Below are 23,295 nucleotides of genomic sequence, written 5' to 3'. Positions count from 1 at the left end.
ACCTTGCAGGTGCCCCAGGAATCTAGAACAGAGCTTGGCCTCTTGCAAATCTTATTCACCAACTAGCCAAACTCTGCTGCTCTCTGTCCTCAGAACAGCAATTGTTCTGTGAACTCAGTCTGAAATGAAAGTAAAAAACAAAAAATCAGCTGACTCATATGCAGATATAGAAACGAAGTCTTTGTTATCTCTTGCTGAAAGTTACTCACTAAACACTGACTCCAAGTCTCGGGAAAGAGAATGGTTTTGGATATCCAAGTGTGGAACCAGACATTCCAAGAACTGATGAACCCATCCACCCGGGACAGGTGGACTCTCAGGTTGGATGAGACCCTTCAGCCAGACCGTCTGGCATGCGGGTGGAGGCAATATCAACAGCGAGCATTTGGCAGGTGAGTTAAGATGTCCCCAGCAATGGACTTTCTGGGGCTGAGGCTCAGCTTACCTCTGATTCCTTTGATGGCCTGTTAAAAGAATAAATGTCAGCAGGCTCTCCCTCCTTGGGTGGCCACAATGTTCTTTAGGATCTAAATGAGAAGACACCAAGCCTCCATTTTACACATCTGCTGGAAGTTTCTTTTTTAACTAGTTTTCCTTCCCTAAATATTTCTGCAATTCTGCCAGGAATACTCACCTGGTCCATAAACCTGCCTTGCTATCCTCTCCCACCTTATTTGTTCCAGAGACTTCTGTGGAGACTTCTGCTGTCTTCCCCATTAGTCCTGGCTGCCTTCCCCAGACTGCGGCAGCCCTACTAGGATTAATTCAGCCAATACCAGCCTGGGTCTGAGACTTTCCTTTAAAGCCTGAAGAATTACAAAGCCAAGTTATCTCTTGGAACATTACTTTATTGAAGGCCTGGGGGTAACAGTCGGGAACGATATTGCAAGAAGGAGATCTAAAGACTATTTCAAGGGGTCTCCTAGCAGTGCCCTGCCTTTATTGCCAATATTGGCTACATTTTTCTTTGATCCCCAGACATCCTCCGAGTCGCAGGAACAAGATTCTTTGTCCATGTCAAAAGGGGAACAATTGCTGAGCTGGATGAACCAAGTCTTTTCTTTTTCTGTAGCACACAGGTAGCTTCACTCAATTTTCTGTTTCCCCTGTTATCCCACTTCCTTGCCTGCACCTACACTGCTTCAGGTTTTATCTGCTACATTTCTTATGGATTGCTAGCCATGCCACACCATGCATTTCAGGCTTCTATACCCTTGTCCATGATGCTCAGCCTGTTTGGCAAGTCTGCCTGCCCTCCCAAATGCCAACTCAAGTGCCACCTCCTGAAAGCATTCCTGGTCTGCCCAAGGAAAGTAAGAGTTACTTTTATATTCCCACAAGATAATGGTTTTATATATTTTTATACACACACAATAGTTTTAAATGTATGTAAATGATACCCTTAAAAATAGCATATATTTATATATTACATCTTGTATATCATATATAGTTATATGATTATTTTTAGCTGCAGAACCAGTGTTTAAATGAAGCCTCCTGTTCCTCCTCTGGTGGCGCAGGAGGTTGAGCGCCGCACTGTGAAGCTGTCTGCAGCCTCTGCAGCACAGGTTCGATGCGGGCAAGCCAGCAAGGGTCCCACATGGCGAGGCAGATCTTTCGTCTCGCTTGCTGCTCCCCTCAGCAGTGTACTTCAGTCAATCTGCCTGTTCTGTTCCCTGCTCTGTCTCTGGTGAACCCCCTCACCCTCCCATGCATCTGGCCTGTACCCCGATTTTTGCATAAATAAATCAATCTTAAAAAAATAAATAAATGAAGCCTCCTAGCACTCTAGAGACAGTTTCAGGTCACTGCCCAGGGCCCATGTGGCAGTCACTCTGTTCTGCTTATAATTCAGCATACTGTGTGAGCCTCTCTGTTTCTCCCCACACCAGCTAGAGCTCCTTGAGAGACTCGGGATGTCGTTTATCAGTTTGGCACTGCCCCAAACAAGAAAGTGCTTCTTTTGTTTAGATAAATTGACAAGATAGTCATTTATAGATGGGAAAATCAGCCTACTAGTTCACTTTTGGGAAAGTATCAGTCAGTTTTTGAAAAACATTTTGCAATTTACAAAGTACTTCCATATACGTTACCTCATTTAATGGTGACATTGTAACTCTGGAATATTTTTCCTTTTATGGTTTAAAACCTGAAGTTTTGAAAAAGGAAGTCCTTTATTGGAGGCTCCTCCTGATGTAAATTATGGACTTGGTCTCAACTCTAGTATTATGACTGCAGATTCTAAGTTTGTTTCTCTAGGAATAAGGCCTGCCATGAAGCTCAGTGGAGAATGTGAGTAGTAGGTATAGCAGGTGGGTCAGCAAGTGTAGGAAACATGACTCTTTTGCATGTTCTTGAACATGTTGTGCATCCCTTTATAACTCATTTCCTTCTCTGGATCTGAACTCAATAATGCTGTGAAGCAGCCATTACAGTGCCTGCCTCAAAGTAGGTCCTCTATAAGAATTTTCTCTATTCCTTTTTTGAACCAAATTTCACTGGCACATACCAGAAATGTTTTTTCCCCTAAGACATGTTTTATTAGCAAGGAGGCAGACTTGAGGCCATATTCAGTGTTTCACAGGAAAAAGCTTCACTAGGAACACAACGCCTCTCATTCCAATGTGTCAATTTGTCAATACCACATGTGCTTTTCCAGATTGTAGATCTTAGAGACTGAGGCCAGACCCATTTCCCTCAGATCAACAATCAGTTTACCATGGACTTTGTTATGTCTGCAGGTTCCTGTGTTCCTTATGTCGGCGAAACTGGTGTTCTGCCCAAGTGCAGATCTTATGTCACATGCACCTGAAGAAAAAGAAATCCCAGGGCCGTGTGCTTATCCGATTTTTTGGTCAAAAGTGCCAAAAGTGTTCCTGGTCTCAATTTGAAAAGCCGGATTTCTCTCAAGAGAGTACCCACAGGATTCTAACCAACCTGGTGCAGCGCGTTCTGGAGAAATTCTATGAAAATGGCATCAGAAGAGTTGCAGAGATACCAGTGAGGCCAGAAGTGCATCTGGAAGGGGCCCATGACACGGCCAATTGTGAGGCATGCTCCCTGGGCATCTGTGAACAGGACAACATGGTAGAGCCATCTGAGTTGCCATTCTCCTACATGGAGATTGGGAATTACGTCAATGGAAGCTCCGTGTCCAACCATAATGCTGGAGAGGACCCTCGGTCCCATTGGAAAACAAGTCAACAGCCAAAACCAGGGACAGTCCAGCAGGCCATATCAAGAGTAGGCTCATGGCCCATTCAAATAACACAATCAATTTTCCCGGAGGGGGCAGATTCCCTAGGGACTCAAGCTGCCTTTGGAAGGCAAAGGCAGAGGAGGGATTCAGCTGGAGAGCCTGCTCCACATAGCTTTTCAAACTCCTCTCCAATGGTGCCACCGAATGACTCCTCTACTCAGTATCTGTTGTCCATGCTTGGCTATGTGTGTGTTGTTGCTCTGTTCACTTATCTTGCAGCCCATTATAACTAGGACAATGAAAACAGGCTGTCTTCTTTTCTCCTGCCTTAGTTCCTTGTCAATGAATTGGCAGCCTTTTTTTTTTTTTTTTTGTGGGGCCCTCGCTGGAGGCTGTGGAATGAACCAGTGCTGTTGAGGCTGCCAGCAGCCTCGCAGCCCAGCGCTCAACCGCTGCGCCACCAGGGGAGGCCCAGGCTGCCATTTTTAACAGAGAATTTGCTTTGATACCAAGCAGGGTCATGCGTGGTAGAATAAGTACAGGTTTCCCACACCTCCTTTGTGCAGATAAACTGAAATATGACCTGGCAGATAATGAACCCAATAACATATATTTGTTTAACCAATAAAAGGTCTTCATTCATTAATTCACTTGTTTATTCATTGGCACAACTAAGTCTTCTCTTTTTCTGTAGCACAGAGGTATTGTCACTCAACTTTCCATTTCCCCTGTTTGGGGGTGGGAGGAATCTTAAGTAAGTAAACCAAGGTGCAAGGCAACTCATGGGGAGCAATTTCAGAAAGGCTCCAAAACTGTAGATAATGAGCTTGGAAGGTGGGTCCTGAGAAGATTTAAGTAGGAAGAGTGACAGAAAACCTTTATAACAAGTTTCTTCCCCTTACTCCCATGCAACCTGGTAACCCCTCTTGCCCTCGGAAGAAGAATGGATGTTTTCTTTCTGAAGACATTGACCTAGAGGGATGCTGGGCTCAGGGTCTCTGGCATAGCTATAGAAGGGAATGCCATTCAGTACCCAGATAAAGTTTATGTAATGACTAAAGGGACTCCTTTAGCTTATCACCAAGCCTGGGAGCCATAGTTATATGCTACCTACCTGCCCCGCAAATACATAGAAGAATGGGTTGATCTTTAGAAAATCCAATCAGCTTCAAAGGAAAAATTATATATACACTGAAATGGGGTAGGGAGAGTTCTCCAAAGAAATAACCAACTCAGAAAGTTTCCTGCCAGCTTGTTGGTATCTCAGATTTGCTTTTGAATAGATTGCTTCAACTGATCAAATATTTAATACGTCCCTGAATGTGAAGGAAAAATGTTAAAAGATTAAATAAAGAAATTCAGAAGAAACAGAAATGATTGAAGGACAAGAAATCATACCAAAAAAATTAAAAATGGGGCCTCCCCAGTGGCGCAGTGGTTGAGCGCTGGGTTGCGAAGATGCCCACAGCCTCTGCAGCACCAGTTTGATCCCCAGCCACTGGAAGAGGGTCCCACATGGCGCACAGACCTCTCCTGCTGCCCGCTGGTCCCCTCAGTAGTGTACTTCATCACTCTGCCTGTTCTACAGTCTGCTCTGGCTCTGGTGAATTCTCTCACCCTCCCGTGCCTCTGACTGTACCCAGTGCTTGTATAAATAAATAAATAAATAAATAAATCTTAAAAAAAAAGTAAGACTAATATTCATACATTGGGAAGATAAGAGAAGGTAAAATATTCATAAAGCATACACTGGATATCATCCTCTGGGACCTTGGGTAAGGACCTTTGCCTGGAGACCACCCCTTTGGGGTGGAGGGGGGTGTCTCATATCCCTTCAGTAGGCAACACTCCCAGCAGCTGGGAGAGTGAATATGCTCCCTCATCCTGAAGGAGGGGATCTGGGGGCACACCACAGTCTCTATAGTCCCCGTCTTGCACTTTGAATTCACTTGCTTCATAGAAAAAGTTCATTATGCTTGGGAAAAGATCCTCCAGTCTTCCTTTCCTGAGGAAACATGCAAGAGAAAAGTTATTTTGCAAACTAAGTTCCAACCCTGCCCTCCATGACATCTGGTCTGTGATAGCAATGGGAAGCTCATGATCTCCCTTCACTACTCATCCTTCATTCCCCATTCCCTGGCACCTATGCTGGTTTAAGTGTGATATCCCACTGTATCTCTTGGTGCCCAATATCTTCTTCTTGCCCTCACTGTGTAGCAACAGTCCTATTGCCCATTGATGATCAGGATACTGACTCCTGTTCTTGCCTCCTTGTTTCTTCACAAAAAAAAAATATCTGAAATGACTTGTCATACCTGGTCAGAGGACACTTGCTATGTTCATGGAAGTACCCCTATCTAGAATCTCAGCATCTTTAGACCCTTGAACTGTGGTGATGGGAAACACAAAAGTGGCAACTAATTTGATGTGAGTGATGGAAAGGAGAGTCACTCCTACTTACACCTCTTGATTTTAAGATCTATATATTCCACCTATTGGGACCACAGTGTCATAAAATGGTCATCGACTCTGGGTATTCTATACCTTGGTGGTGGTGACACATCTTCACAAGATTAAAAATCTAAACTGCACCACAGTTGCATCTTTAGGAAGCTACATAATTGATGCATTTTTTTCTATAAATTTGTTCATTTGTCTAATAAGATATGTAGCATTTCAATTTGCTAGAACTGTGATAGAGAATATGCTCCATGCTTCTCTCTTAGCTTCTGGTGGTTTGCTGGAAGTCTTTGGTGTTCCTTGGCTTTTAGAAGCATAAACTTGATCTTTGCTTTCATCTTTATGCAGCATTCTTCACATGTGAATGTCTGTGCCCAAATTTTCCCTTTTATTAGGATACCAGTCATGTTGGGTTAGGAGTCCACCCTACTATATTATGACCTCATCTTAGCTTAGCTAATTAAATCTTCAATGACCTTATTCTCGAGGTCTCATTTTGAAATAATTAGCACCTGAGAAAATAAAGTTTGGCGAGACACAATTCAATCCATTATGTGTGGGATCCTAATTTATGGATCAAATACTCCATAAGTCCTTAAAGAATCATCCTGACTGAAGTCCTACAATCAAGAAATGCAAACCCAAATCTGGCATATGTGCTAATTATAGTCAGGATGAATCACTATCTCATCCAGAATGGAAGGGATTTAATGCAATGAACTTATTGCTGAGTAGTTGATTTGTCTACGTAAGAGATGACGCCATAGTGACAGCTCCTCTATTGTTGGCAGATTAGATATTTAGCAGTGGATTATCTACATCTACATCATTCCTAGTGAGTGGAAACTCATGCTGTTGGACCTAAACATAGCCTCCATCTCTCCCTAGTGGCTATTCTAGTGCTGCATCCATAGTGCCAGTATTAGCAGTCTGTAAGAGAGGCTGCTGTCATTAAATGGCTAAGGCATTTTGCCTTCTTGGTTATATATATATATTTATTGCCTCTATCATGGTGAGTGCTTTCTGGTGAGCATCAAAGTAAGCTTCTAGATCTTCACATTTTGACCCTACCTGTAAAATTCTATCCACATTCCTCTTCATTAAACCTCTTTGTCTTGAATCTTCTTATCTTTCTCCTTTCAGTCTCTGACCAACCAGTAAAGTCATTTTCCACTGCTTCTGAGTCCATATTTATCCTCATTGGGCCATTTCATTTTTCAAATAAAGTAGGTGACCACATATACCAATCAAAGCTCTGCCCAGTGGGAGGATTTCTCCATTCCATTGTTTTTCAAGGTCACCATTTACTGAGGCTGTAGTGTAGTCATAGCCATATAATTGAGTTAAACCATTAGTGGACCAAGATTGGCCTTTTCCCTCCTCTGTTGGCTAGTCATCATGACAGGCCTGCTAACCACCCCACCCCTCCACACCACCATGTGATCTGGTATGAGCTGAAGGAGCAGCACTAGCACCCCTGTGATAGTCACCATGGGCCACAGTATGCCACCAGTGCACCCTGCTCACTAGAGTTCTCTAGTCCTGACTTGTGACTACACCACTTCTATATTTTGAAGAATTATGCTGGGACTGCTCAAAATTATGATTTAATGGGTCATGTATAGCCTCCATGGCTACTCTATTTAGATCCTAGTTTATGATGAACATCTTTGGTGCCATGGACTTTTTTTTTTAAAAGACTGAAAGTTTGATTTTGCTTATTTCATTAGTTTGTTTTATTTCTTTATGTAACATGTATGAATGAAATCATAAAGCATTTGTCTTTCTCTCTCTGACTTATTTCAGTAAGCATAATACCCTCCAGGTCTATCCATGTTGCAAATGGCAGGATTTTACCATTTTTTTAAGTAGCTAAGTAGTAATTCATTGTGCATATATAACAATCTTTATTCTGTCATCTGCCAATGGGTATAGGATGTTTCTAACTCTTAGTTATTATGAATAATGCTGTGATGACATGAGGGTGCACAGATTTCTTCAAATTTTCCTATTTTTAGGAACAGATTCAGAAGTGGACTCACTGGATCGTACTGAATTTATATTACTAATTTTTTGTGGACTATCCACACTGTTTTCTATAATGTCTGCACCAATTTACATTTTCACCAACGGTGGACAAAGGTTTTCTTTTCTCTATATCCTCTCCAACACTTGTGGCTTTTTGTCTTATGGCTAATAGTCATCTCACAGGTGGAGATGCTACCTCCTCAGGGTTTTGATTTGTATTTCCCTATTAATAACAGATGATGGACATCTTTTCATGTACCTACTGGTCTATATGTCTTGATTTAAGATTTGTCTATTCAGATCTTCTGCCCATTTTTAATCAGCTTGCTTGCTTTTTTGCTTTGAGACGTATGAATTGATTATAATTTTGGATAATAATGTCTTATTGGATATATGATTTGCAAATATCTTCTCCCATTCTATTGTATGTCTTTTCATTTTGACAACAACTTCTTTCACTGTGCCAAAGCTTTTTATTTGATGTAGTCTCATTTGTTTATCTTTGCTTTGTTTCCCTTGCCATTAGAGTCAAATCCCTAAAGACACCACTAAAGTTGATGCAAGGGGTTTATCCCCTCTTTTCTTTTATGGATTTTATGGGTTTAGCTTTAACATCCAAGTTTTTTTAATCCATTTTGAATTAATTTTTGTGTATGGTATTCAATAGTGGTCTAGTTTCATTCTTTTTCCTGTGGTTATATTTCTTTTTAAAGATGTATTTATTTATGCTTACAAGAACAGTGGTACAGGCCAGAAGTGTGGGGTGAGAGGATTCACTAGAGACAGAGTGTAGAACAGAACAGGCAGACTAAATGAAAACCACTGTTGAGGGGAGCAGTGGGTGAGGCAGGAGAGGTCTGTTGTGCCATGTGGGTAGGTCCCTGGGCGGGGATCAAACTATCAGCAGCAGTGGCTGCTGATAGCTTCATAGATTGCATCTTTTTTTTTATATATAAATTTTATTGTTATATTCCCCATACAATTGCAGACCCCCATTCTGACCCCAATCCCTCCACTCCCGCCCCCGCCCCCCTAAAAGTGTCTCTGGTTCATAGTTTTTTGTTGATTTTGATTTTCACTTTCTTATAGTTATTCATTTTCCTGGTCCCTTATTTAAGTTTTCTAGATTCCTGCTATGAGTGAGACCATCCGGTATTTTTCTTTTTCTTTTTGGCTTATTTCGCTGAGCATGATCCCTTCCAGCGCCATCCATGTTGCTGCAAATTGCATGTGTTTATCTTTTTTGAATGCTGAGTAATATTCCATGGTATATATGTACCACATCTTCTTGATCCAGTCATCTATTTTTGGGCATTTGGGTTGTTTCCAAAGCTTAGCTATTGTAAACAGTGCTGCTATAAACATAGGGGTGCAGGTGTTCTTTGGAATTGATGTTTCTGTGTCCTTTGGGTAAATACCTAGGAGTGGAATTGCTGGATCATATGGAAGCTCTATGTTTAGCAGGTCCAGAAATCTCCACACAGCTTTCCACAGTGGTTGGACCAGTTTGCACTCCCACCAACAGTGCAGAAGAGTTCCTTTTTCTCCACACCCTCGCCAACATTTGTTGTTGCTAGTTTTTTTAATATGTGCCATTCTCACTGGTGTAAGATGGTATCTCATGGTAGTTTTGATTTGCATTTCCCTGATGACAAGTGATGTTGAACATTTTTTCATATGCCTGTTGGCCATTTGCATTTCCTCTTCAGAGAAGTTTCTTTTTAGCTCTTCTGCCCATTTTTTGACTGGATTATTTTCTTTGTTGTTGTTGAGTCTCATCAGCTCTTTGCAGATTTTTGTGATCAGTCCTTTATCATTAGTGTTGGGTGCAAAAATGTTCTCCCAGTTGGTGGGGTTTCTCTTTGTTTTTGTTATTGTCTCTTTTGCTGTGCAAAAGCTCTTTAATTTGATGTAGTCCCAGCTGTTTATCTTTGCCTTCACTATCACTGCTTTGGGTGATGTGTCTGTAAAGATGTCTTTGATGTGCAAATCACGTAGTGTTTCGCCTATATTTCCTTCTATATATTTTATGGTTTCAGGTCTTATGTCTAGTTCTTTAATCCATTTTGAGTTGATTTTTGTGTATGGTGCGAGGTAGTGGTCAAGCTTCATTCTTTTGCATGTAGCGACCCAGTTTTCCCAGCACCATTTATTGAACAAACTTTCTTTGCTCCAATGCATATTCTTTGCTCCTTTGTCAAAGATTAGTTGACCATAAATCTGTGGGTTTATTTCTGGATTTTCTATTCGATTCCATTGGTCTGTATGTCTGTTCTTGTTCCAATACCATGCAGTTTTGATGATTATGGCTTTGTAGTATAGTTTGAAGTCTATCTTAACCCCTTGCGCCACCAGAGATGCCCTGTGGTCACATATTTTGATGAATTGTTTTGGTCTGGCTCAAACCTATGACTTAATGGAGCTGTTAACTCTTGAGTCATGATTGTAATCTCTGGCCCTAGTGTTTTTTGATATTTCATGTTCAGGGTTTCTATCATGGTCACATCCTTTGCAAGAGATGTTTTGTAAATGGCATACAATTCTCTGATGCAGATGGCATGACCCTACTTTAAAACACAAGTACTATAAATTATGTTTCCCTTACTTGGGGTTGCCATAAACACTGCATGACATTACCTCTTACTACAGGGTATCCTAACCTCAAATGTCTGTATATTATATGACCCAGGAGGCTGGGTTACTAGCATTGCCTTGTGGACCTGCTTCAGAGTCTTTTCTTAATTTAGGGCCAATGAAAGTTGTAAGTTTTCTCCATTACTTGGCTAAACTAGGTATTGTGTTTCCTTTTAGTGGTGGGAAGACCACGATGCAATAATATGACCTTTGTTTTGGAACCGTTGTCTTGGCGTGTTCCAAATTACTGCACTAATTTAGCAGTGGTGAGGATCCAGGATGTGGTTGAAAGCTCAGGAAACATTACTCCATCCTTGTGCTGGGGCATTAATTTAAAACCTGAAATTATGAGTTGGAATGTTACTGGAGGGAAAAGAGGTGTAGAGAGAAATTCAACAGCACCTCACCAAGTCATAAGGAGTTATGAGTTAGGCCAGGCCACCAAGTTGAGATTGGAATCAGAAAAATATATATTTTATGCACACTGTAAGCACTGAGCTGATTACTAGGCAAACATGGAGATCTTGAGAAGACAAAACCAAAAACTCATATAAATAAAACCAGCTGTCCCCTGAAATGGAAAAGTCTTCCTATGCGTGGTCATTAATTATAGTTCAGGTCCAAAACTATGGATTTCAAGAAATGCTAAATGCATTCACTGGCCTTTCTTGAACTGTCTTTCATGTTCTCTGCCCCCATCTATCTGTCAGCTCCCAATCCCGTGGTGAATTGAAGGCATTTTCAGCTGGAGTGTGATTATCTTCAGCAAGAAGGCAGAGGGAGATAATTCTCTGGAGATTTGGAAGTACAGATTTGTCAGATGTCAGGGCAGGAAGTGGGTTTAGAGAGAAATGTTGACCCTTCTGGCACAGTAGTGGGAGTGAGGGTAGTAGCTGTTTGAACCCCATGGCTCTGCCAAGCCCACAGGCTCCAATTTCTACATAAGGATCAGAGAGGTGAATGCCCTGGGGTGAAGCATTACCCTCAAAGGATTTAACTCAAAGGATTAAACTCAAAGTTTGAGGATCTGGAACTCAGAATTTCTGAGGTTTACAGTAAGAAACAGTGAATGGGTGGGGGAAGGAAAGACTGGGGAATGGGAGCAAATTGGGCAAAACACTGAACGCCGGCTCTACTGGGAATTTCAAGCAAGCTTTGAGCAGCTGAAGTTCATAGTGTTTTAATGTGATCTGACCACCATTCTGGGGGCTGGGGTGGCAGGCAGAGTTGCTGGCAGGCACTGACCCTTAACTTCAGGGAATTAGGGTGACCCTTTCTCTGGGGACCCTGGAAAGCTGGGAAAGAGGATTCCAGGTGGTTTAGTGGTTCAGTATCTTAGAGTGGGTCCTTAGAGACTCTCTATTCTTAATGCATCTTTTAAAAGATAAAGAAACCAAATCCTTAGAGACAGAAGTGAACTGCCTGTTAATAGTTTTAAGAGATACAATCCTATTTCTCATACATGATGCAGTTACAAATGACTGATCTCTAATAATTAGCAATTCCCCCCTTACTTGACAAGTTTGTCTTCTTTGTGATTGGTCTCCCAGATAAGCATTAACAAGTTTGTCATTCCCCCACATTTCTTGCAATTTCCCCCTTGCTAGATAACAAGTCTTCCTGCATTTCAAGGAAGAGGGAGTTAAACATCAGCTTTTTTTGTTGTTGTTGTTATGGTGACCCAATTTTATTTTTTATTTTTTTAATTATTTATTTTATGTTTTATATTTTTTATTATTTATTTTAATTATTTAATTATTTTTTGATTATTTTTATATTCTCCATGCAATTGCAACCCCCTTATTTTGACCCCAATACTCCTTTCCCTGTTCCCCTCCCCCCCAGTGTGTCTCTGGTTCATAGTTGTTTGTTGAATTTGATTTTTTCCTTCTTATAGTTATTCATTATCAGCTGTTGAAGAAAAAGCAAGCTGGCACCCTCCTGTCTCCTTGTGGACCCCTTCCACCTCCCCTTTGCAGACCCTAGCCCATCTCTTCCTTTTTCCCCTTTGTATCAATACCCCTGCACTCTGCCAAAGAGCAGGACTGGGGTCTTTCAGACACGAGTCTGCTGCTCTTCTCGTTGTCAACAAATTAAACCACTTTCCTTTTCCTCAAATTCTGTTTCATTTTATTAGCCGAGGGAAACTGAGGCCAGCGTTCGGTATCATAAACATGTTTCATAATTTTATTGAGCTCCCTAATTAATGAGGAAATTACTATGATTTAAGGAACATTTGAGAAGCTAAGTATATATAGACAGTTTAATGATTTTTTGGGTTGAGAACTATACAAAAATTGGTTTATATTTAATAGGATCTTAAACTATAAACTTCAAGGCTATTAGTTCCACTTGGGAGAAATTATTCGCATCTTCACTGATGAAAATTTTCCAAGTGAGCCTTTGCCTTGAATTGAAATAAAGAAGGCTCTGAAAGAACACCCAAATCTCATCTGCCTATTTCCAATGCTCAGATAATTATGTTTAACTTGTCCGGGATCATGCTGGCAGACGCAGGATGATAGTTGAAGTATTATGCCCAACCCAATATTTTTGTCTTTGATACATAATTCAGGAAGACCAAGATATACAAAAGTCAAGTATTTCATTGGGGTAAGGGCTGCTTAGGAAGCAGTATATTCTCTAGAAGTGCTTGATCTCTCAGTGCACCCGGCCCCTGAAATTGCTGCTTATGCAAACACTGACCTGTAAGGGATCCCAAGTTGAATCCTTGTCCTATATTCTCTAAACCCAAGGCATATTTTCAATATCTTCCTATTTATTTCCAGAGGGATTCCTTTATCATCCCACTACTCCCCACCCACACATTCACACCTCATACTTGAGTATCTCTAGTATTCTGCATATTCTGCGTATTCTCTTGTGGGACTTTAAGAACAGAAGCTAAATGACACCTTGGTGATGTTAACTAAAAGGAATCAAGTATTGAGTGTGCTCAGTTGGCATAAGTATTCATTAAAAACCTTCCAGTTCTTACATTCAAGAATTCTACAATAGTTTCTACTTCCAAATGGTTGTGAGAACTTACTTGTAGAAACTAGAAAGCCTTAGAAGGATTTGCAAATCTGGCATTGATTTTTTGGCTTTTAGAAATCTCTAATTTCCTGGCTCTTCATCAGAGTGGATGAAATGTCCTTCCTTCTGGGAAAGCTCTGAGGATGAGTGAGTTATTATTTAGCAAGATATTTAGGAGTCTGAGGCAAATGACACGGAACTGCTTACCATCTGTGACAAGGTACTTGCACCAACACCCATCCTTTTGTTCTTTCCAGATCTTTGCGGGAGGCAGTGTTTGGATAATTTCATTACCAGAGTCCATCAGCCTTGCCAATATCTCACTAACATTGAGTTTTTCATAATCATTTTGTTTGTTGGTCTGAACTGAAATTCAGGTGGATAGAAATGGGGTGTCGGGGGTAGCTATGAACCATGCAAAAGACAACATCATGGGAATGAATCATCTACTTCCCCCACGCTCTGATTTTGCTTTCCTCCTTTTGTCTCCCAAATAAAAGGGAAAAAAATTAAGATGGATAAGTTCCTTTTAGAGAGTAAAGTTAAGAACCACTTTAATACAGTGTTTAGAATGCAAATCGACCTTGGAAATGGGAATCTCTTAGAAGTGTTATGCCCAAACTTTAACTTTGTTCTTGGTAATTTTGTTAGGACAAGGGGATATGAGAGATCAACATGTTATGGATTGAAAATTGAAGATTCAGTAAAGGAAGAGAACATACCCAAGTTTACACAGCTGTGGTGAGGCATTTTTGTGATTTGTCAGGAATGAGGCAGGAGGAACATAGCTCTAAGGTGTGGTTCTAGGACCCTGCCCACTGAACTATCCACCAGTGAGGGAAATTTCCCTGATGGGCTAAAAGCAAATAGAACAGAGACTGGAAACACTGATTTGAGCCCATTTCCCCTTCCTCAAATCAAACCTTCCCTTCTTTGCTCCCAAGATACTGCCCTCAAGACCTCTAGAACCTGCTGTTGTACTCTGCCAACCCAACACCCCATCACTATCCCCCTGGACTATCTCCTCTCTTCTCATAAACATTAATAAAATAGCAATTTTTATTGAACATTTACTAGAAGTGCCAACCTCAAAACATTTCATTTCTGGTATCTCAATTAATCTTCACAACAATACTGAGGCCAGAATTATCATCTTCTTTTAATAAATAGGACACTGAGGATCCTTGGGCACTGAGACTGAATACCCAAGATCCTACAGCTGATGACAACAGGGCTAGAGATCTTGCGTCTAAAGTCTGCTTTTAAGTCCTGTGCTTTGCACTCTTCCACATTCAACAGCATCTTTTCAAAACCATGCCTTTTCTCATCTTGCTTCCCATTCTAGCGAAGAAATTCCATTGCTAGGCAAGAGGGAGCTATTTTCATTGGATCCATGCTGGAATCAGAAAATCTGAGGCAGGAAAGGAAATGGAGCTGTTGAGTTCAGAGCCAAGAGAGAGCTAAATATCTGTTTTCATGGAGATATTGGGTGGCCTGGCTAACACCTATTTTCACATTCTCCCTACAAAGTTTTTTTTTTTTTAAAGATTTATTTATTTATGCATAGAAGAACTGGGGTACAAGCCAGAGGTGTGTAGGGTAAGAGAATTCATCAGAGACAGAGTGGAGAACAGAACAGGCAGATTGACTGAAATACACTGCTGAGGGGAGCAGTGGGAGAGTCAGGAGAGGTCTGCTGTGCCATGTGGGTAGCTCCCTTACCAGGGCTCGAACTAGTGCTGCAGTGGCTGCAGATAGTTTCATATGTTCCAGCTTAACCCCTTGTGCCACCAGGGAGGCCCCCCTTTTTTTAAAATGAACTTAACCATCTTTCTCTCACAGAACTTGCAAAGGGAAGGCCTGATTTATCCAAGGAAACTCACATTCTCCTGGCCAATCATTAATGTATAAACCAGCACCTGTCACAAAGTTGGTGGATAAGATGCAAGAAGATTGCAGAGGCTTCTGGGAAGGCCCTAGCTCACTTTTCCAAGATGTGACCCTCTCATTTTTCCTGAAGAGTCTGTACCCAAGTTTGGAGTCTGGAACGTCCACAACCCTCTCACCAGCAGGCTGAAGAGGAGACCTTAGAGGAGGTGGAGTTAGAGCCATATGAAGTCCAGCCTATGTGAAAACTGGACTTTGTTATAGGAGCCAATAAATTTCCCATTTGTTTAGGTCACACAGAATCCAAGGACTAAGGCTGAATTAGAGATTCAAGCAGACAAACCAATGGAAGCATTCATCTGAAATATCTGGATTAGGAGGCAGATTGTGCTGGGAGGCAATGGGGGGGCGGGGGGTGGTGGTGGAGGAAGCAAAGATACCAACATGAAGGAGAATGCTGGGAATAAGGAGCCAAAGCAAACACATAGATTCCTGGGAGTGTAGGCCATTATTTCTGTGGCTGTTTGATAAGCAACTGATATGATAGAAACTGGCTTCTTCTGACTCCTGGAATTCTTGTCACAGTGCAAATTCCACCCATCCTTCAAGTCAAAGCTCAAAGTTTCCCTCCCATGAGGAGTCTTGTCCACCTGGACTGGCCTTGTTTACTTCTTTCTGCTGAGACATCTTTAGGATCTTGCTTCTCTGTAGAACATTGTTGGTGCAGAATCTCTATGCTTCTTTGGGTGACAATCTTATCTTTTTTTTAAAAAAAAAGATTTATTTATTTATTTATTTATATAAGAACTGGAGTACAGGCCAGATGCGCAGGAGGGTGAGAGGATTCATCAGAGACAGAGTGGGGAACAGAACAGGCAGACTGACTGAAATACACTGCTGAGGGGAGCAGCAGGCAAGACAGGAGAGGTCTGCTGTGCCATGTGGGACCCTTGCCGGCCGGCCTGGATCAAACTGGCGCTTCAGAGGCTGCGGATGACTTCACAGAGCTGTGCTCAACTGCCTGCACCACCAGGGGAGGTCCCAGTCTTATCTTTTAAGTTCAAATGAAGGGACATGCTTCTTTGATGCTTCTGCCCTGGGGCCAACAGCAGAGTTAGTCCCAGAAGTCACAGGAAAGTGAATGTGTTCACACATGGTAGTGCGCTAGAGTTTGGTGGTGAGGGGCTCTTGGTGTTGATAATGAAATCTTCTGTCCACATGGCTCCTGAGGGCTGTCCATCCCAATGCACTTGGTCATACAGGACAGCCCAAGTTGGGTTCAGGATGCAGCACCCCTTCCCTTCCCAGGCTGTGCTGAGAAAGACCTTGCCTCATAGAGAAGTTCCCAGGAAGGACAGGAGAGGTGAAAGGCTATAGGAACCATTTTGCCATATAAGATACTTGGACTGATATCTGAGCTGAAAGAAAGCTGAAAGGGCAGGCAGTCACATTTTCTTTGTCATCCAGGGAAACTGGGGCAGATAGAGGACAAAACCTGCCCAACAATTTGCAATTAAAGTGATCGTTAGGGGCCTCCACGGTGGCGCAGCGGTTGAGCGCTGGGTTGCGAAGCTGCCCGCAGCCTCTGCGCCACAGGTTCGATCCCCGGCTGCTCCCCAGCCACCTGAGGAGGGTCCCACATGGCGCGCAGACCTCTCCTGCCACCCGCTGCTCCCCTCAGCAGTGTACTTCAGTCCTTCTGCCTGCTCTGCTCCCCGCTCTGGCTCTGGTGAATTCTCTCACCCTCCCGCGCTTCTGACTGTATCCAGTGCATGTATAAACAAAAAACAAACAAACAATCAAATAAATAAATAAAACATGCCTCTATTAAAAAAATAAATAAATAAAGTGATCACTAGACAACATGCAATGGGTGGATGGGGAAACTTTGGTAACATAAACCATCAATTCCTGAACCCAGCTCCTCATTTATTTCTTAGATCTTCTTATCACTAAAACCTGGAAAATGTTTCTAATAAATGGCCATTTTTAAAGCAATAATGTCTTGTATTTCTGTACAGTTTTATAGCTGGAAAATACATTTTCAAGTAGAAATTATTGTTTGTACATGAGAAAGGTAGACACCAATCTCAGCCTCTGCCCAGGTTTCCCTTCACATGCAAAGCTGACTTTCCTTTGCCTTCTGCCTGCTCTAGCCCACTTTCCTTGCTGTTCACAAGGAATGGAGGAATATCAGTTCTGGAAAGCAGTTCAATACTTCCAATGTTTCTGATGTCCCATCATAGCCTCATAAGGTCTCTTTAATTTCATAAACCCTTCTCTAATTTTAGACTTTGGGTCAAAACCCCCTTCCTGTCTTTATATGACAGTGGCACCTTTTTAATGAGGTTTCTTCAAATATTAATAACTTCCTTTGTTTCTAAAACCTAGAGAAAGTGTCATGACAATGAATGAATAGGCTGGTGAAAATCAATTGTCTTGTGTTAAAGGTTCTCTGGAGTCATTATAGGAAATGAGCGGGGGGGGGGGAGGGGCTTTGAAAAAATGTTTCTATCTGGAATAATATATTTCTAGCTGAAGGGTATGTTTTGATTATATATATATGCAGAAAAAGGAGACTTGGTAAAAATCTTCCTGTATTAAATTTTGAAGAAAGATGAAGTCTGGAGAGAAATAGTCCCAAGGAATGAAAACCCAAAAGAATCATTTCAATCACTTGTTTCTCATGGCTTTGGTTTAGGTATTTTCATTCTTCTTCTGTTTTCATATCTTTGTGCTCATAGCTGGACTAAGGTGGATTCTTACTGAGCTGGAGACACAGTCATGCTTGGATCAAAAAGAAACCTGTGGGGAGTCCCACAATCCAGATGGCAGGAGAAGTGACTGATTGCCAGTCCGTAATTTCTGCTGTGCTGTACTGCCATCTTCATTTCCCCCTAGAAAGAAGAAAAAGACAAACAGTGACTGGGTTTGGGAATAGAAATTAGCAATGTATTCTGTTGCTCTCATGTATTTTGCAAATAAAAAAATATTATTTACATTGAGTTAAAATCACAACACTTCCACACTTTGAATCTGCCCTTGTCTCAAATTTGTTAATGTTAGGTGGCATAAGAGAGGCAGTAAGTTTATTTGGGGGCAATAGTTATTAAGAAGTTGCGTTAGAGCTACATATTTAATCTGGATTGAGTGGGACACCTTTATGTATTTCACATATCTGAACATGAATAAAATGCAGTTTTATGCAGGAGCTAGGTAAGTCCTTTATAAATGGCACTTGAAAAATCACACTGGAATGTTTTAGGAAATCAAGTAAGAACTTACTGACTCCTGATTTGGACATATATGAAGGAGAGATGGTTTAATCCTTTAAAAAAATTAGTATGTAGCAAAGAATTAAAGGAAAATTTCATAAAAAGTAGTGGGATTTTATTGCACCATTTTTCAATATTTTTGTATACCTGAAAGTTTTCATAATAAAAATTAAGGGACTTTAAAAAATAATAGAACACAGGACAATCACTGTTGTCCTATTCAAGACAAGCAATGAAATTGATAGAAATTTTCTCATATTCAAAGGCAAATTGTAACAAAAACACAAATTAACAAAGGAATAATTAATTAAAAGGAAGAGATAACTTTACAATAAAATTAGTTAATAGGCTCCTGAACTGTTTGAAAATCTAATTAACAAAGTGAATTGAATCATATAAACACATGGGCAGATTTTAAAATATTCTGTAGTCTTGAATGAAATGATAACACCAATGAAAGATAATGTAAAATTGATAAAATACATTAAAACAAGGCTATCAATAATACACTATTAATGAGTGACTTGATTCAGAGTATTTAAGATGTGTCACTATACTCATCTTAAATGATGTACTCATTTCAAAGAAGCCTGAAATGCCCTGAAAAACTCCTGTTCACACATGAAAGAAACTTGATAAAATTTCCCCTTCTTTGATAACAATCCTAAAATTGTGCACAGCATTATTGATAGAGGTGTAAAGCAGAAAGGAACTTCCCTAAACTATCACTATATTTTCCCAAAAATTGATTAGTCATGTTCGAGGGAAACTGTTACCCTATTCTCTTTTTTGTAAATGATATTAAAAGAATCAGATAGTAATTTGTTCAAATTTTAGGGAAACCTATTTTTTTTTAGGTGGTATTGGTTAGCATTTTAAAATGTGTTATTTGTTGTGCTTTCTTTTTCCATTCTAAATATATATTCACTGTAACTCTTAATTTTGTATTATTTTTCTGAAAAAGGGCCTGGTCATATTTTATAGGTGTCAGCTTATCCCCCAAAGCTGCTGTCCTATGGCAGTGAGGATTGAGGTTGTGTGGAGTAAGGGAGGGGTGAGCAGTATTTAATGGGACCTGAGGTGTAGGTGCAAGTTTAGGAAATAAAATGAAGGAGTATCTAAGCAGCCAGTGACAGCAGCTTGTTCAAGTTTCTAAGTCAGGTACAATTGTAAGTAGGAGAGTTTTCAAAGTAGACTAGGTGATTTCCAAAGGTGAATAACAACGACAACAATAATCTTATTGAGCATTTATTATATGTCATACATTATGCCAGAGATCACCAATTACAACCCATGGACAAAATTTGGCATGCCTCCTGATTTGTAAATAAATCTTTATAGTAAAAAAAGTTGCAATTATTCATTTATACACTGTCTATGATCTCCTTTGTGCTACAATAGCAGAAATGAGTAAATTATAACAGAAAGGCACATGACTTGAAGAATCTAAAATATTTGCTACCCGTAAATATTTTTTTTTTATAGTGTAAGGGCCAACCCTTACACTATAGTCATTAACTTGTGTTGTAGATAATATTTTCCATATGTGTTCATATAGTGTCTCCCAATCCACACATGGCCAGTGGAAATAAAATTTCTTATCCCACCTCCATCAAGAGCTGGAGTCTATATCTGGGTGGGTGGACTTTGTGACTGTGTTGACCAGCCACAGTGTGGAAGCCAAGCTCTGCCATTCCAGACGGTGCCCTGTGCATCTGGCAGCTTCTGCTTCCTGCCTAGTAGAATCCAACCACCATGTATGAAGTACAACTCCCTGACACCATTATGTTACAAGAAACTCAAATTGTAAGGACAGGCCCTTGCAGATGAGAGGTCATTGGCAGAGAAAGAGCAAGAGTTGCAGAGGTAGCTTATGTGTGCGTGAGAAATCCATCCTGGAAGGAGGTCCCCAGGTACAGTTGCTGCTGCTGCTACTACATGGATCAGAAACTGACTATCCAAACACTTCTTTTATAATTTCTGACCCACATAATCATTGTGTGTAATGAAATGATTGTTTTTGCCCACTGTATGGGCTAGTTTGTCATGCAACTCTAGATCACTAGAACAATTTCATAACACCCTCAGCTCTGTCCTATGTGGTAAGAATCACTGGTCTCATTTTATAAAGTTGAGAGAACCAAAGTTTGAGAAAGTCAAATTATATGCCCAATGTCACAAAGCTGATTAATGACAGAGCCAGAATTCAAAACTCAAGTCTGTCAGATACCATAGAACCAGTACCTGACAAGCTTGTGAGCACAGACATTCTGTGTGCTGACGGTGAGCACAGCTAGAGACAAAGGGATTTGTCCTGCCTGACAGCCTCATGCAGGAGACTACTGAAAGGTCACACAGCCAGTCATGCTGGAGTTATATTCAAGGAGGGAGTTTTCAATTCCTAATTTCCACAGTGCAGATCAACTAACGTTATGTCCAATATCAGGTCCTTAGCTAATTGCCTGACATTTCCTTTCATCCATGGTATGTTTGTATTCTCTTCCAAGACACAATTGATTTTCAAAATACTCTGGAAACAGTTTATTGATGTATAAAGCATATGCCATAAAATTCACCCATTGCAAGTACAGAGTTAAGTGATTTCAAGTAAATTTACACAGTTGTGAAATCAAGACCACAATTCATTTTAGAATATTTCCAAATGTTTCTAATTAGGGAAAATATCCCCCAAAAGACCCCTCATGCCAGATTGTGGTCAATTCCCACTCACACAGCTAGCACCCAACAACCTGTGACATGTTTTCTGCCCTTATAAGTTTGTCTTTTCTAAAAATGCCATGTAAACACAAGCATGTGATTTGTGGTTTGTTGTGTCCCTCTTCTTTCACTAAGCATGTATCAGCTATTTGATTCTTTTAATTTCTGAAGAGTATTCCATTGTATGGATATACCACCCTTTAGATATATTCACCAGTTGATGGCCATGTGGACTGGTTCCAATTTGGGGTTGTAATAATGGTGACATTTAGTCAGTGATTGATTGCTTAAGAAAACTCACTGGATTCAAAATGGCCAAATGCTTAAAACTTATGGTTTATTATAGGAAAAGAACTAAAAAATATAGCAATATTATTAAATTAAAGGCTACAAGCACTTTCTACTTCTTCAGAGTCAAGAAGGTTGCCCAACGCTGTAGTAGAAAGAGGGAATCCAAAGCAATCATTTGGCACCTATGTAATTTCCATTCTCCTGACTCTACAGGCAGGACCTAAAAACTCTCCTGCTTCAATTTCTGGGTAGCAGGGCATGGGAATAAACAAGGATCGCCCAATGAGGACATGCAAAAACTTTTAATTCAGAACTTGTTTTAGCAAGGGAGAGTTAGCTACCTTCATACCTTGGAGAGAAACTGAAAAGCAGGCAGGAGAGTGTGAAAAGAAGGGGGTGACAAGAAGGGAAGTTTGAAATATGCCTTGATTAGAGGTCGCTGGTCTGGGGAAACTGAAGAAGGGTAACTAGAGCAGGGGCACACGAGATGATTGGCTAGGTAGCATATTTCTCCAGCTGGAGAAAGAAAGGAAGAAGGGAGGAAAAATTAGGGAAGACAACAGCTATTGATTAGGTTTTTACAGTTCAGGGTCATATTGCTGTAGTTGCAGATGTTGTGTTTTGATTTTTCCAGATTGGTAGCTACAGTTTGGGTCGGAGTTCTGCTTTTGAATGTGGTCTGGTCATTTGCATATTCAGTCTCTCATAAGTCAGTCTTCTCACCCTCTATCTATTGCATTTGGGTTCCTAGGCTTCTGTGGTGCAATAGAAGTGAAAGCGTTTGGTACCAAAATATATGGCTCTGCCCTATGGAAAAATTAATTCACTTTTCCAAAACTATGTGTACTCTTTGCACATAGCATGAGACTGATGTTAATAATGATTGACTCTTTACCTCACAGGCTTCATAATACTAAAGGTCCCCAATGCTTTTTGTTTTCATATCTCTATGTCCATTGCCATGTAACTTTGTAGTACCTCCCACAAAAAGGGGAAAGGATATTTCTCCACTCTGTGACACCAAGTTCCACCATATAACTTGCTTTGGCCAGTGCAATGATACAGAAGTGACAGCATGACAGTTCTGAGCTTGTCTCTCAGGAGGCAATGTGTGCTTCTATTTTCTCATGAGTTTCCCCCATCTCCATGAGCAAAAATGCCCTAGCTAACTCAATGCTCCTAAAAGATGGAGCAGAGCCAGCTTGTCCCAGCTAAGTCAACCTACATCACCCGATCCCTAGTCAACATGTAGACCCATGAGCAAGCCCAGTTGAGATGGCCATAACCTCCCAACTTTGCCTGGCTCCATGAGAATAATGATTGTAATTTTTTAAGCCATTAAGATTTGGTTGTGAATGGGCCTCCCTGGTGGCGCAAGGGTTAAACACCATGCTATGAAGCAATCTGCACCCTCTGCAGCACGAGTTCGATCCCCTGCCAGGGAGAAACCTACATGGCAATGCAGACATCTCCTGTCTCGCCCACTGCTCCCCTCAGCAGTGTACTTTGGTCAATCCACCTGTTCCTTTCCTCACTCTGTCTCAGGTAAATCCTCTCATCCCCTGCATCTCTGGCCTGTAGCCCAGCTCTTGTATGCATAGATAAAATAAATCTTTAAAAAAAAAAAGATTTGGTTGTGAGTCTTAGGTAGCAAATGGTAATATACACAAGGTTGTCGTGTCAAGCAAGCAAAATAATGCATTCAAAAAATTTTTGAAACTGTAATCTCTCTTCAAAATGAATTTTCCTTGTTTTTTATGCCTGCAT

The 23,295-nt window shown here is 40.8% G+C and overlaps 1 protein-coding gene across 1 annotated transcript; it reads left to right on the top strand.

The window, feature by feature from the left end:
• Nucleotides 1–240: 240 nt before the first annotated feature.
• On the top strand, nt 241–6,820 carry RTP4 (receptor transporter protein 4; the record flags this gene model as incomplete). The annotated part of the gene is made up of 3 exons (XM_084232701.1): nt 241–392; nt 2,742–3,243; nt 6,803–6,820. The coding sequence occupies 3 exons, from the start codon at nt 241–243 to the stop codon at nt 6,818–6,820; spliced, it is 672 nt and encodes a 223-aa protein (XP_084088827.1).
• Nucleotides 6,821–23,295: the final 16,475 nt, after the last annotated feature.

Source organism: Talpa europaea (assembly GCF_964194135.1).
Source record: "Talpa europaea genome assembly, chromosome: 4".
In the NCBI taxonomy this organism is placed as follows: domain Eukaryota; kingdom Metazoa; phylum Chordata; class Mammalia; order Eulipotyphla; family Talpidae; genus Talpa; species Talpa europaea.
The sequence above is the reverse complement of the archived record's forward strand: the minus strand, read 5'-3'. Positions and strand labels throughout refer to the sequence as shown.